The sequence below is a fragment of the Wickerhamomyces ciferrii genome, contig 00039, assembly GCF_000313485.1.
Source record: "Wickerhamomyces ciferrii WGS project CAIF00000000 data, strain NRRL Y-1031 F-60-10, contig 00039, whole genome shotgun sequence".
NCBI lineage: Eukaryota > Fungi > Ascomycota > Saccharomycetes > Phaffomycetales > Wickerhamomycetaceae > Hansenula > Hansenula ciferrii.
In genome coordinates, this window is record NW_011887701.1 from 1 (window position 1) to 15004 (window position 15004).

Sequence of the window (15004 nt, forward strand, 5' to 3'; positions counted from 1 at the left end):
TCGTGGTATGAAAATCTGGATGATTTGCAAATTAACAAGCCCGAAATTAATGTTCGATTATTAGAGCTTCCCAGTTTTCAATCGGAAGCTAAAGATTTCACCATTGACCCTTCATTAATACAATTTCCCAATGTTCAATCTTTGAGTCTTACTAAATGTGATATTGTTGAAAATAGTGTGGGTAGTTTTCAGTTAAAAAAACCTTTAAAGTTGGTACTAAAAGGGAGAGGACTTGCGTCTATAAGACATGTCATTGATTTTGACCAATTGCTTGATTTGTGGCTTTTCCCTTTGCGGGCTTATTCTGAAGTGTTTCATGAAGGTCCTGTTTCTTCTCTTACGTCTGAATGTCACTTGAGCAATATGTCTTTTAGAAAGTTATTAACCTTAGATATAATGAGTGTCCCAGTTTCCATAAACAATTGTGATTTTTCTTCTTTGAGACTAATGGATCTACGCTCTGTCGGTGATTTGATTTCTATCAAAAATCAAGAGTTTCCGCTTCTAGTGGCTGCTAATTTGAGGCCAGATATTATAGGACATGGAGCTGGCATTCATTTGGAAAGCGTCAGCTTCCCTAAACTTAAATACCTTGATCTTACAGCAGATAAATGTCATATTACCAACACAAAAGCACCATCTCTAGATTTTTTACATTTAGATATTGCTTGCGTTCTCCCAGGATCAGATTATGAGTTTTTCAATCAACCCTATAGTTTGTTTATCTTCCAGAATGTTTGTGAATTTTTGAAAAAGATTGATGTTACAAAATTAAAATATTTGGTTACAAGATTACTTTCAGATGATATTGGCTTTGAGACATTGATCAAAGATCTAGATTTATCCAACCTTGAGAGTTTTCATGTGTTTCTCAGTGAAGAATATACTGACTTGTGCGGTGAACTTATACCATTCTTCAATGGGCCAAATCTGAAGGAATTCAAGGTTGACATATCAAAAGACTCGTTTGATAATCTAGGAAATTTAAGTGAGAAGTTGGAACCATCATTTCCCAATTTGAAAAGGCTTATTATTTCTTCTTTGAGGAGTTCGTTCAAGATACGTGGATTGGTACACTCAAGCTTAGAGGACATCATAATCACCTCTGTGGATACTACATATAATATATTTACAGGTCATTTTGAAAACCTTCAAAGATTCTGTGCTTTGGTGCATATATTTGAGCCTCTGGAAATAGGTACATCACAACTGTCACTTAATCTTTCAGCCCCTAACTTAAAAGAACTCAATATTGAAGGTCACTCGCTCGAAGTTTTGGAGCTGTTTAATTACAAGCACTTAAAGCATTTACAAATAAGTGAGTGTGACGTGAATGAATTGATTGGAGCTGGACTTGAATTGTTAAATACTTTAGTTTTAAATAAAAATTCAGAAATAGCGCTAGTGAATATAAATGCACCAAATTTAAAAATACTTGAAACCCAATTTGCTCCAGATGCAAATATAGAGTCATTCAAGCTGCTTGTGGGTGGTGAAAGAATCAATGATACAGATGTTATTACCCCTGGTGTTTCGAAACTATTAGATTATGCGTCAGGTATACCTAAAAATGTTACAACTTCGCATGCCTATGATTTAAAGCATTTCACTGTATCAGATATTGAAAGGTCTATCGGGAGTTTAAAAAACCAAGAACATGAAATTGAGATATGTGGTCAAATTAAAAAGTTCAGAATATCTGCAGCGGCAGAACGTGATGAAGAGTCTGATTACTATACTGGAGGATGGCATTTCACACATTCTATCGAAACTGAAAGAGAAGCTGAAAGGTTAATTCGTGCAGGCGTTAGACCTCGGGTATGATTGCAGTGAGATGCTTTAATATTGAGATCACAAGACATTCAATATGAATATTATTTTGAAAATGTTACGTAAATTGGTCAATAACACAATTTTGAATATTGGTCCAAGTCTGTGATTATTCAATTAATCAACACAATAAACAGATCCATATATGAATTGTTCAGAACTGAGTGTAGGTCCTTTTTATAGTCAAATAATGTATAAGTTTAAAATAAACTTCAAATATACAAGCCACTGTATAGCAAGTCATATGCATATCTACACAGAAACTCGTATTTTCCATTGTGAACCAACAGGTTGAAACATATATTTTTTTGGAACAATGGACCTTTGTAAATTTGCAACTCACAACTAAACCAGGCTATTTTTCTCTCTGGGAATCACCAATATCCCTGTGTTCTCAATCTTCCCGAAGAATCAAACCACCATTTCGAACAGTCCTCAACTTTTGAATCTTTCAACTCTTCCAAAATAGTGTCAAGAAAAGTCTCAATACTTGATATAGTTTTAACATTTTCTGACGGTTGTTGGTCACCAAGTTTTATTCTTTTCTGCCTCTTTGTAAGGCCAATACTTGTGTCCAGTTTCAATATTACTGCTTTGAGTGGATATTCAGTGCGTCTTAAATTTGAAGCTTTAAGTATAATTTCCTTAGCTAGTTCTGAGCTCTTTTTAATACTCAAAGTTTCCAAAGAACTCAAGTCACTATAAGTAACAAGACTGTTTGCAAAATCAATTTTGATGGATCTTAAGCTTGGACAATATTTGAGCTCCAAGTTCGAAAAATGAACTGCTCTAGTTTCAATCTCAATAAGTCGTAAAGCAGATATTGAAAGAGAAACTCTCGAAAATAAATGCCCATGATAAGTTCGAGGAAATCTCCTGTGAGTTTCAAATTTCAAACTTTTGAGATTTGGAAAGGATCCTTCCATACAAATACCTGTATCAGAGTCCATTTTAATTAGCAGCTTTTCAACATTCAGAGGGAAACGATTACTGCTTATATGAATCATATAAGAATTCCTAAATTCAAGAACCAATTCCTTTAAATTTTCTAGACTTTCGAGCACCTGTTTAGCATAGGGCCCCCATTGTCCGCTGTCTATAATCAAAACGAGCTGCTCTAGTTGTGGTGCTTTAAAGATACCAGGAGATGCTGTCTCCATTTCTTGTGGATAATGAATCTCGGCTTTTTTCAGATTTTTAAACTCAAAATCATGAAGTTCTAAATACTGTGCATATCCTCCCATATAGAAACCTAGATATTCTAACCGGTCAAGAGATTTTGAGCTCATGGCTTCCAATGTTGCAACATTAATAACTGATATCGATCTAGTTGACTCGCATGAACTCATCTTGCGTAATTTCTCAATAATACCATCTTCATTTGGATGGGGCTCTGCATGTACTACATCACCAACTTGGTTTCCTTCTATCAATTCAGAAGCATCGAGAGGTTTGACTCTCATATCCATCAATTTGAGTTTGGGGAACTTAGTATCCCGGTTAATAATAGGAACAATAACATAAGATTTCCATTCAAAATATATCAACTCTGGGAACCTCGAATTTCCTATTTTGACATGTCTAAAATAATTATCATCACCTTTGTTCAATTTTTAAGCTTTTAAGTTTGGGAAAAGAACAATTTTCATTTATACCTTTAAAGACATTTTCAATAACCATTCTTTCTAGATTTTCGAAAGTACAATTTTTGAGCTCTAATGCACAATTGTCACCGTTTCCAGGATTACCAAATTTATTGAATTGAATCTGCATTTGAGTTATATTTCTGAAGTTATAATGTGAATATCAATGTTGTTCCAATTTGGGAAGATGCACATTTGGTCAATTGAACATTGATCAAAATCAAATGCTTTTAAAATTTGTAAATCTTTCTCACCTCTTATTTCAATATTTAGTAATGACAATTTTTTGAAGTTGAATTTTTCAAATTGATCAAGAAGCTGACAATCAAGAAAGAAAACATTTTTGATACGTGGTAAATACAAAGCAGATGGGTTTGAAATATTTTGCTTCCTTACAAATATAGTCTCCACTGAGTCAACTAAGATGTAATTTGGCTTCGTGGGAAAGAACGTGATATTCTGCATTTTATCTTCAAGAAACTTCTTCCACTTATCAATTGGTATTTCTGGACTCCTGGAGTAGACATAGAACTTTGGAACTTCATTAAACCCAATAGGAAGTCCAATTTCTCGATGTCTCCCTAAATTCTCCATAGTAGTTATTTCAAAAAGTTTCATAAGTCCATGTGTGAAATTTTGACGGTTTTTAACTTGACATTCTGATTTTGATGGAACATTTGTAAAGAATTGTGCCTTTTTCCTATCCTTATAAAGGGTCAAGAAACTCCCAAACCTTTGGGCGATGGTACGAATTGAAAACAAGTTTTTGATGTCATAAGGACTGAGATGGATCAGTACATTAACAAGCACCTCATCTGGTAATTCAAACAGGGATTCTGTCATCTTGATGTTTATGGGTATATTAGCCACTAATTTCAATGGAAAGGGTTCAAGAAAAGGGGATTTTGCTCTCATCATTATATTATTGTCAACTGATTATGTAATCTGTCGGTAAATTGTAATTATAAAACAGTCAATTTTCAGTGAAAACCAGCTTTTGAAAGTCAAAATGTATCATATTTAGCCATAGACCTATGATATCTCCCATAATGTGTACACAGTTAACTTTTTCATGCTAGAATATGTACCTTTGTTATAGTCTATGTGAAATGACATTTTATTTATCCGAAATTTTAATTTTTTTCCGGATTTTATTGTCTTCAAAATTTTGTGTCACTAACTTCTTGTAACAGCGACAGTTTGACCACTAACCACTTGTAAGAACGAATTGGTGAAAAAAGACACGCGTTATCATGAAGGGTAAAAACAATCAGCAAAGAGATAAGGAGATTCAATATAAATGGGTTGGTAAAGTCGAACTTCCATTGGTAACCCTTCATCAATATGATAGCAGACTTCCCTAGTTATAACAAGATGATTCAAAGACAATTATCAGATTCAAGTACCCTCGTTGATGAGCTTTTATTAGAAGAATCAACAGACCCAGAAGTTATCAGATACACTTACTTACAAAACTCAGAGGCATGGAAGTACCGTTTAAGCACTGAAGATTATGTCAAAAGAGAAATGTACCTACGTGAGGAGTCTATGATGTTAAATAATAAAACTGAGCCGCTAATGGGTATTCATCTATATGTTTTAAGGAGATCATCAGAATACTCCAAAACATCGAGTAAAACTGACAATATTGTTGCCTCCCTGGAAGTCTTGATCAGAAAAGCATGGAGGGTTGATGGCTCAAATAAAGAGAACGCGTATATGGTTAATTGTGCAACTGTTGGTAATGTATTCACTTTGAAAAACCATAGAGGTCAAGGTTACGCAAGTGAATTGATGAATAGATTGAATGTAATTTTGGATGAAAAACTTGGTCCGGGTGGGTTTTCTAATCTCTATAGTGAAGTGGGTTCTTTCTATTCCAAATTTGGCTTCCAAGATAGACTTGTTAAAGTGAATTATATTCCATCTGACTTTAATCTTGTGAAATTAAATGTTCATAAATTTTCATTTTTGAGATTAAAAAGTTATGATGAGCATGTTGAGCTAGACTCCAGTAATACTCTTAATGATTTATTAGCTAGAGCTGAACATTTAGGTAAAAATGATGTTGCTGTTTCCTTGATTCCAAAACCAGAAATTTTCCACCAAATCAATCTCAAAGATCAATTCATTCATAATGCATTATACCCAAAATCAACAAAAAAAGTTGAAAATTTTGGTGTAAAATTTCAAAATACAAATGATCATATACTTTGGAATCATGATTGGAATCAGCGACTCTTGGTTATAACAAAAGTTTTCATTGAAGATGAAGAAAATAGTGATGCTTATATAGATAAATTCTTAGAATTGGTGTCACTTGCATGCGTTGAAGCTCGAGCTCATGAATTAGCTAACGTATCTATTTGGTCCACTTCAATGGCTAAAACTCAAGAAGTACATTTTAAGCTTGTTAAAGTATTGAGTGAGTTTTTTCATCATTTTGATTACAAATTTTCTGATATGTCTCTGATATCGCATGGTGCTATTAGAATCAATGATCAATTAGCCGCTGAGAATAGTCAGAATAATAAAATCGAATGGGTGCAAAATGAAAAATGGTGTTGGTATTGAAATCAAAGCTGACGTTAATTTTCTACTACTTTGCTTTTAGAACTATATATTAGCTTGTTCTTTGTTTCCTTTTCCTTTATTTCATTAATATTGAATTTTCACCGTAATAAAGTGTAGTTTGATTTTTTTTTTTGGTCCGATAAAGTCCGGTGTACTATAAAATCATATTGAGTTCTTTTATATGAGTACTTTTATAAGAGCCTTTTTTCAATATAACACTGAAATCTAATATGAGAACTTTAAGCGTCAGTCTTATAAAGCCCAAATATCTCTTCTTTTTAAAATGTAATCAAGTCTCTGGCCCCACAATATTCCTGGCAATCCATCAATTATGTTCATTAACAATGCAACAAAATATAAGATTCGATGAAATTGTTGATAGTGCCCAAGGTTTCTTTGATTTACCACATGAATTAAGACAAATAATTTTCTCATACATAAGATTAGCTGATACTTATAAGACATTATATAATATGGGGATAGAGCTTAAAGAATTGGTTAAAGACACTGTGGTTCATGTAACAGATTCTGAATCATTATCACCAAGAGGTGATCCAGGGTCTTGTATAAATTCAATGCCAGAAGTTGAATCATATTCAATGGAAAATTTATATTATTTTTTACAAAGGAAGACTAACATGATGTTGTTTCCACCTACAATAGTGAATAAATATTTCATTATTGAATTATTTTATCAAAATACTAGTTATAAGTTACGGGAATGTCTTTCGATTCCACTTATACTTACAACTCTTAAACGTGTTCACCATTCCATTATTATCCAAACTGATGGATGCACACAGGTTATTGATGTTTCATTAATGGAAGATTTAGGAAGATCAAACTTTGAGACATTTACATACCTCATGAATAGCGTTGGAAAATTCACACATGAAATACAATTCCCAACTTTAACACATTTAAACATTGATTCAGATCTAGTCCTAAGACCTAAAATTGATTCAAAACTTTTACAAAAGGAGTATGAAAGACAATATTATGTTCCATGTGAAGGACGTACTTTGGAGAAACATTCAATAATTGAATTCACTTATCCAAATCTTCAAAATTTATCAATTCAAACTAATAAATTGAATAAGTTTGTTAATTTCAAATTCAATCATAATAAGCTCCGGAATTATTCAGTAAAGTGTCTTCCAGAGAGTCGCAGCTATTATTTAAAAGACATTGATCAATGTGTATCTTTGGAAAGGTTTTCATTGAATTCGGATCCTTTAAATGAAGATTAGATGTGGACTGAAGAACATTTAATCATTGTGAATTCATGTTTAGATTCATTAATCAATTTTACAATATATTCATCTACCTATAAGAGCAGTAATATAAATATGAAAAATTGCTATTTCGAAAGCTTTGAAATCAAGTCTCTATTCCTTCAACAAACTTAAGCCATGAAGAAATGGTTAAATGTATTGAATCTCTCCAATAGTTGATTATTATTGTGTGTCCCATAACAACATGGTTTTGTGTCAAATTTTAAAGAAACTTTTAAATCAAGTAAACTTTTGGTGACAACGATGCTTCAAATAAAGATGATCAATATTTTCATAGACCCTCATTACTTTAATCCAATAACATTGTATGAAATCAAAGTTTGAAATTTTGGTAATTTTGAAAAATCCCAGTTTCAAAATTAAGTATTTGAACTATAGGTCAATATATTTAAAAATTCAAAAATTTTAAAGAAAAACTTCAGCCTTTTTATACTCTTATAATAATTGAATTCTAATTTTGGATATATTTTCAGTTTTCTAAACTTTTCAACTCAAGTTTTGGGGGTGATATATTAATAAAATACTATTTGACGTTTTAAATAATATTGATCTTTATATATATTATCTAATAAATTACATAATCATACTGTGAAATTAGACCGTCCGCGAATTTATTTAGAAAATCGATATTAAATTAATTGTTGTGTTTGGTTTTAACTTTTTACCTGAAGTTACCTACCAGAACGAATTTGCGTTGGCTTTGAGTCATTATGAACCGTTGAATATATTTCCTTAAGCATCTTAGCGCTGCCTTTTCTGCATTGGCTACACTTTTGATATTTTGAACCTTAATTTCAAAAACTCAGACTACTACTTATAGATTCAGATGACTAGCTGTTATTCATAAACATGTTACGTATTAGCTAGAAACTATTTATTTGAAGCAGTATACAATACCATGGATTGGGTATCATATGAAAGTCACTCAAATTTGTGGTTTTTGGATGTACAAAACTCTCGGTTGACCTTTGGGTTAAAGAAATTGAGACCCATTGAAACAATACCTTTAGTCATATATCTTTAAAGCCACTATAAATATTTAATGCACAATTTTAACACATACAAACTAATTTCCTTCCCACCAGTAGACTTATTTGCTTATTCGCTTAGTATTCTAACTACTAGTTTGTTAAACGTTAATTTTGCCGTGAAAACGTTTTTATGTGGTCCATAACTTGTAAATATCGCCGTATAGTTTTTTTTTCAGTATGCATTTGTCAATTACTATGGTGTAATTTTAAACAAATACGTGGAACATTTCATGTAAGCCACTGGGTTTGGAAACAAGGAAGTTTGTGACATAAAAATTTGAAGATGTTGTGGTTATGAGAAATGTTGCTGAAATAATGTATTTATTTTCACTAGATCTTTGGATCTTTAATTAAACTTTAGTTTTAGTTGTTATACACATCAAGACATATAGAAGTTATAGACATATAGATATAGAGATGACTAAAACTAATCAAATACAATTAGAAAGAACAGATGATTTAGATATATATAAATATTGTTCATATAATACATCAATCACATGGAAGGGAAAATTAACATCAGAACAATATGTTAAAAGAGATGTTGTATTAAATTCAACTTCAAAAATTTTACAAAAAGATTCTAAAGAACAAAAAGGTGTTTATCTTTATATCTTACGTGATTATTCAATTCCAGCTTTTAATAAATTTGATAATATAGTGGCAAGTGTTGAAACTTTAAATGATGAATCATGGAGAATCAATGGTCCAAATGGTGAATTAATTAAAGTTATTTCATCTGTTGTTGGTAATGTTTTCACATTACCTCAACATAGGAAAAAGGGTTATGCAAATCATCTTATTACTCAATTGAATGAAATTTTAGATGAACAATGTGGTAAAGATGGTTATTCATATCTTTATAGTGAAGTTGGTGATTATTATCAAAAATTTGGTTATAATAATTTCCATATTCCAACTCATTATTTTGAAATTGGTGAAAAGATTGAAACAATTGATACAAATTCATTTAAATATTTATCATATTATGGATTCAAAGATTTAATTGAAATTCAAAAAAATCATACAAGAAATAAGCTTTTACAAAGGGCTCAAAATTTAAAATCTGATGAATCTATAATAAGTTTAATACCAAATATTGATCGTTATTCATGGCATCATGAAAGAGATTTAATAATATCTTCATATTTACACCAAGACTTGGAGATTCGTAACTTTGGTGCAGTTTTAAATAATTCAAATGATCATTTTATTTGGTATCATGATTGGAATGAATCAAAATTAGTAATTTTGAAAACTTTTATTGAATTTGAAAATGAACAAGGTTCAAAGAATTTTGCACAATTGTTAAAAATTGCTATAAAAGAAGCTCATGATTTTAAATTAAAAGGTATTGTCCTTTGGGATTCTGCATTAGGTGAATCTCAAAAATTTTATGATTTAAATCTTGAGTTATTGGAAAGTTTTAATAATACTAAATTATTTGGTGTTAATGATTCATTATCTGCAATTAGATTTCATGATAAGACTTCAAGTGATAAAATTTATTGGAATGGTAATGAAAAATGGGAATGGTTTTAAAAGAATACAATAAATTAATATAAATTAAGTTTATTGTGTTTATGTAAGGTATTATATAAGTAAAGATTTAAATAAAATTACGAGATTCAAAACTATAAATTTGTGGAGAAAAAAATCATTTCCTCTTTCTTTCAATGTATTTGATCATAAATTATAAATTTTCAATTATGTGCAATTTAATGGAGCTGTAATGAAAAAAAGTTTGTTACATAGATACTTAGAATTGCTTTATGTGATTAGAATGTGGTAATTGAGTTAGATCTACTACTTGTTATGAACTACAAATGGCTGCAAGATAATATCAACATGGAACTCATGGTTTGAACAAGATCTTCATCAAACAAATATAAATGATTTCTTTCTCTGTTTTAAATTTGAATTGTAGAGATTAGTGTAGCTGTAGGTCAGCGGCTAACAATTTGCCATTTTGTTTGAATTAATTAATAAAATCATCATGATGGCGGCTAATTTCAATATACGATCAAATATATAAATAACACAAAATCTTCAAATTCACTTTGAAACTATATTAATTTTTAATGAAAGTCGACCATGGAATAAATTGATTATAATTCAGCAATATTGTCATTTAATTTATAGTGCTTTGAGTATCGTCCTCCTGAAAGTTTGAATTTGATTAACATTCCTTTATTGAAATTATTTTCGATATTGTTTTCATTCAGCTGATTACCTGCAATATTATATTAAATATTAATTCAAATTATAGATAGTATTTACCATCATGGAATTACTTCAATTTGAAAATATTTAGATTAATAATAAATGTTGATATCATGTTAATGACATTTGATTATTCAAGTCATTATTAGTTGATATTGATTCATGTTTTACATACATAATTTTGTAGAGTAATTGAATACCCCCAAGTTAGGTACATTCCGCCATTCCACCATTCCACCTCCCATAGGGCTTAAAGATGAATAGATTACATTCCACAGATATTGCATAAATATTTGTATACATTCTTGAAATTAAAAATTTATGTTTTTGTATCAACTTTTACTATAAAGATATCATAAATCAAATCATAATATTTCAAATATGTCATCACTACCACCAAAACCTAATTTAACTAGGAAACATCAATCAAAAGGTGGTAATAATGTTAGATCCAAGATTAAAATTTTTGAAGAAGCTAATGGGTTAAATCAAAATAGTTCAAATAAGAATGATTCAATACCATCACACTTACCGCCAGAAGCTTATGAGTCTAAAGATAGACTCAAATCACAAAGAAATAAAGAAAATATACCACCATATGAAATCAATTCAACAGCGTCTTTCATAAATCAACAAAATGACCATGGAAATGAACATTATGAAGCAGCTGCTATTGATAAAAAGTTTGGATTACAACTGTCAAAAGAAGAACTAGTCCATAAAGAAATGGGAGAAAAGGTTTTAGAAATTACATTATATCATATAAAACAATTAGATCAAGATTTTTATGATTATTGGTATACAAAAACATTAGGCACAGGTCATAAACCCTCCAATACTAATAATTTAAAATTATCCATGCAGTTAATTAAAAAATTTTATATATCTATATTCACAACCATTTTTGATTATGAGAGACAAAATGTTATTACTGATATTAATGAAAAGTTGTTTGAAATACCTGTTGTTAATGATGAAGAATCTTTAAGAAGATTTAAATCATTTTGGGGTAAATTTCTGGGAAAGTTGGAATCATATCATGAGATTGAATAAAGAATAAATATATGAGTAGTATGAATATAGTTTTGAAATTATTTGTTTGTAGACCTTTGAATGATAATGATGTCATATTTAATTTAATTTAAATTTTTGAATTGTATTTGTACCATCAAATCAATTTTACACAAAGACAGCGGCTAATTTTAAAAAAATATAAAAAAGAACCAAAATCCACATTTTTATGAAGTTATTAACAGTTCAATTTTAAATAACAATATTCACTAAAGTGGTTTTTAATCCAGTTAATCAAGGTGTTTGAACAAAGTCAAATAAGAACCTATTATTTCTTCTCCTCGTTGAAGTTAATTTTCCGCAAGAGTTGTATTGTATCCATCAGTCAAGCATATTTTGATTTAATTCTTACATTATGATTCATTGGAACTCATTATGTGGTTATATATGAAATTATTAATTAATATAGAATAGTGATTGATATTCAAATATTCAAATATAGATTATTTGATTGATCTTTTAATTAATATCGAGTAAATGATCACTTTTAATATTTTGAAATTGATTTTGATATTTTGTAGTTATTGAGTTTTTGTATAGTGGAGATTTTTATTTGATCTTCAGCGGCAAATTTTTGACTTTCCATAAAATTATATAAACCAAGTAAAATTCTGAATTTAATAAATTTCTTTCACCTGAAAGAAAAAGTATTGAGCAAAAGAACATTAACAAGTTGTTGTTAAATCTGTTAAAGACCATGTACCGTTGACCACTTGGAGCAACACCATGTTAAACTGTGACCATTTGGTGTTAAAACATTTTGAGCACCGTTCTGGAATGAAATGGCCCTTGATCTATACTTTATCAATTCAATACTTTTATAATATGAGATGAATAATCTTGTTACAATTCTGATTATTTGATTATGATTTTAATACACATGTGATTGAATTGATATCTATTGAATATAATTTATCATGATATCATAATTTGTTTTTTGTTTTAAATTAAACTTTTAAATTTGTAGGGTTGTCAGCGGCTAATTTTGTGTATAAAAAGATCAAAAATTCCCACTTTTTTTTTGTTTTCTTTAACAAGTTTTATTGACAGGAATACCGAAAATTTGTTTTATTATCATAAATTGTAAAATGTGCAATGTTTGACTGAATTTTGTGACGTTGTGTTAGTATTAAATACTTAATTGAGTATAGAGAACTTGGAACCATAGTTGAGTTGTTGAATAGACAAGACATTTCACATGAGATTCATAGATTCAATAAATACAAGTATCACGAATGGATTTGAATATGAATTTGATTCTGATTCATTTCAATTGTTGATGTTGATGTTTTGATTTTATTGATTTTATTCTCAATCGCGAATAAAACTTCCTTATTTCCCCAGTAAAAACCACTCTTCAACATTAACCAACAATCATTGACAAGATAGACAAACAATAGAAAGACATAGAGGAATATGAGTGATAGAATAACAAGCATACCAGATGATATAAGTACATCAACACCAATAACTACAAGTTTCCCAGATAATGAAATCACAAGAATAGAATATGATTCACCTGATAGAACATTAATACCTCATCAACATCAACAACATCAACGTCCAGAATTTATAAGAACTGATCAAAGAATGGTTAGATCATTGCTTTATATGGGTCAATTACTAGATCTTAAGAAACCTAAAACATCATCATCAACTACTAGCGAGTTCCTTGTTGATTCTTTAGAAACTATAACTTCGTTTATGGATAATATTTATTTAATTACAAAATTTGGTATTGGAAAAAATTCTAAGATCTTGTCTAGAATAGGTTCAAATGCAAGTAAAGTATGGTTCATAACTGTTATATTTTCAATAAGGAATAATATCAAACAATTAATGCAATTATATGATTTAAAAAGGAAGATATCAAATGAAATTGAAATTGTTAAACAATTCATTCAATATCAAAATAGAAATTTATCCGAATTAATCCTAAAGAAATATCAATCAAAATTATTAGATTTACAAAATGAAATTTTTTTATCAATCATAGAATTATTGGGAAATTTAAATGATTTATTATTCGTATCTATAGAAATTTTTAAATTCAAGATACCAAAATGGATTGAAAAATTCTTGGGGTTCATATCTGCAATAATGATGATTTATAGAATGTCCAAAAGAACCTAACTTTGAAACATTTCTCTAAAACTTTTCAATGCAGCTTTATCATCTCTTGAAATCCATCTTGAACATTCATCAACATTATCAGTATATAAACAATCTTCATTAAAATTTGCATAATGAAATCCATTACATTCTTTACCAAGATAATTCCCTGTACATAACCAAATATATCGACCTCTATTTTCAGGTTTTTTAAAACTTCGACGTAAATCCATTTGATTCCCACATTGAGAACACATTGGTAAATTATCTTGAAACCGTTTTAAATAATTCCTATAAGTTAAATTAAACCTTATGGACCCTGCCATAGGGTGTGGATGAAATTCAGTTGTTGATGAAACACAATGTTTAAATTCTTCTTGAAAACCAGCATGCATTATTAACAGGGTATTATGTGGTAATGGAATTGAATAAATTGGTGGTTTTGAACCATCTTGTTCATCATATTGTTTCCTTATTCTGAAATCCCTTGTAGCACCTAATGTAAAAGATGCAATTATTGGATGTGGTCCAATATATGTCATTCTATCACTATGCCAATCTAAATTATTTGATTTTGATTCAAATTTATTACAAACTGCTAATTCACCTTTCCATGGATCTTGGTGTTGGAATGGTAGCAGATCCCTGGTTTGTAATTCTTTATTAACTTGATCTTCTATCAAAAGTTGTGTCATTTTTAAATCATCAGTGTATGATGATCTTGAAGTATATTTATGACCGTTATAATATAAAGTTTCTTGAGTTTTGGAACTATATACTTTACTTTGATGATTTGATTTACATGCATTACCAAAAAGATAAAATTCTTGTGGTGACCAGCCTTGATCATCTTTCAATAGGAAATTTAATAAATTATTTGATAATTCCTCTGGAAGGAAATTGAAATGAATTGAAGCATATGGTATGGTGGTTTCAATATCTGATTTGGTATATAGATAAATTGGTTTACTATGATTCCCAATCTTATTCAATGGCGTAGATTCATCCTGACCTAATAATGAATTAATATTTGACTGTCTTGACAAATGTGATTCTAATTTAATTCTTTTATTTTGTTGAGGGAATGATTCATAAAGTAATGATTCTGTAGTTGATATTGATCCATCACAACTGATTAATAATTCTAATAAAGATGATTCATCACATTCAGGGAAGGTCTTTTTAAGTTTTGATATTTTAGCCTCAGTCATATGGCATAGGCATA

At 29.7% G+C, this 15004-nt stretch overlaps 8 protein-coding genes across 8 annotated transcripts; 5 read left to right on the top strand and 3 right to left on the bottom strand.

Annotated features, from left to right (window-relative positions):
* Positions 1-396: 396 nt before the first annotated feature.
* BN7_1683 (uncharacterized protein) lies at positions 397-1824 on the top strand (the record flags this gene model as incomplete). The annotated part of the gene is made up of 1 exon (XM_011277593.1): positions 397-1824. One exon carries the CDS (start codon positions 397-399, stop codon positions 1822-1824), a length of 1428 nt encoding a protein of 475 aa, XP_011275895.1.
* Positions 1825-2204: 380 nt separating this feature from the next.
* On the bottom strand, positions 2205-3299 carry BN7_1684 (uncharacterized protein; the record flags this gene model as incomplete). Its single annotated transcript, XM_011277594.1, has 1 exon — positions 2205-3299. The coding sequence occupies one exon, from the start codon at positions 3297-3299 to the stop codon at positions 2205-2207; it is 1095 nt and encodes a 364-aa protein (XP_011275896.1).
* A 309-nt stretch (positions 3300-3608) lies between these two features.
* BN7_1685 (uncharacterized protein) lies at positions 3609-4316 on the bottom strand (the record flags this gene model as incomplete). Its single annotated transcript, XM_011277595.1, has 1 exon — positions 3609-4316. The coding sequence occupies one exon, from the start codon at positions 4314-4316 to the stop codon at positions 3609-3611; it is 708 nt and encodes a 235-aa protein (XP_011275897.1).
* Positions 4317-4847: 531 nt separating this feature from the next.
* Positions 4848-6047, top strand: BN7_1686 (GNAT family N-acetyltransferase; the record flags this gene model as incomplete). The annotated part of the gene is made up of 1 exon (XM_011277596.1): positions 4848-6047. One exon carries the CDS (start codon positions 4848-4850, stop codon positions 6045-6047), a length of 1200 nt encoding a protein of 399 aa, XP_011275898.1.
* A 344-nt stretch (positions 6048-6391) lies between these two features.
* BN7_1687 (uncharacterized protein) lies at positions 6392-7297 on the top strand (the record flags this gene model as incomplete). The annotated part of the gene is made up of 1 exon (XM_011277597.1): positions 6392-7297. One exon carries the CDS (start codon positions 6392-6394, stop codon positions 7295-7297), a length of 906 nt encoding a protein of 301 aa, XP_011275899.1.
* Positions 7298-8790: 1493 nt separating this feature from the next.
* On the top strand, positions 8791-9915 carry BN7_1688 (uncharacterized protein; the record flags this gene model as incomplete). Its single annotated transcript, XM_011277598.1, has 1 exon — positions 8791-9915. The coding sequence occupies one exon, from the start codon at positions 8791-8793 to the stop codon at positions 9913-9915; it is 1125 nt and encodes a 374-aa protein (XP_011275900.1).
* A 1062-nt stretch (positions 9916-10977) lies between these two features.
* On the top strand, positions 10978-11649 carry BN7_1689 (uncharacterized protein; the record flags this gene model as incomplete). The annotated part of the gene is made up of 1 exon (XM_011277599.1): positions 10978-11649. The coding sequence occupies one exon, from the start codon at positions 10978-10980 to the stop codon at positions 11647-11649; it is 672 nt and encodes a 223-aa protein (XP_011275901.1).
* A 2147-nt stretch (positions 11650-13796) lies between these two features.
* On the bottom strand, positions 13797-14990 carry BN7_1690 (uncharacterized protein; the record flags this gene model as incomplete). The annotated part of the gene is made up of 1 exon (XM_011277600.1): positions 13797-14990. One exon carries the CDS (start codon positions 14988-14990, stop codon positions 13797-13799), a length of 1194 nt encoding a protein of 397 aa, XP_011275902.1.
* Positions 14991-15004: the final 14 nt, after the last annotated feature.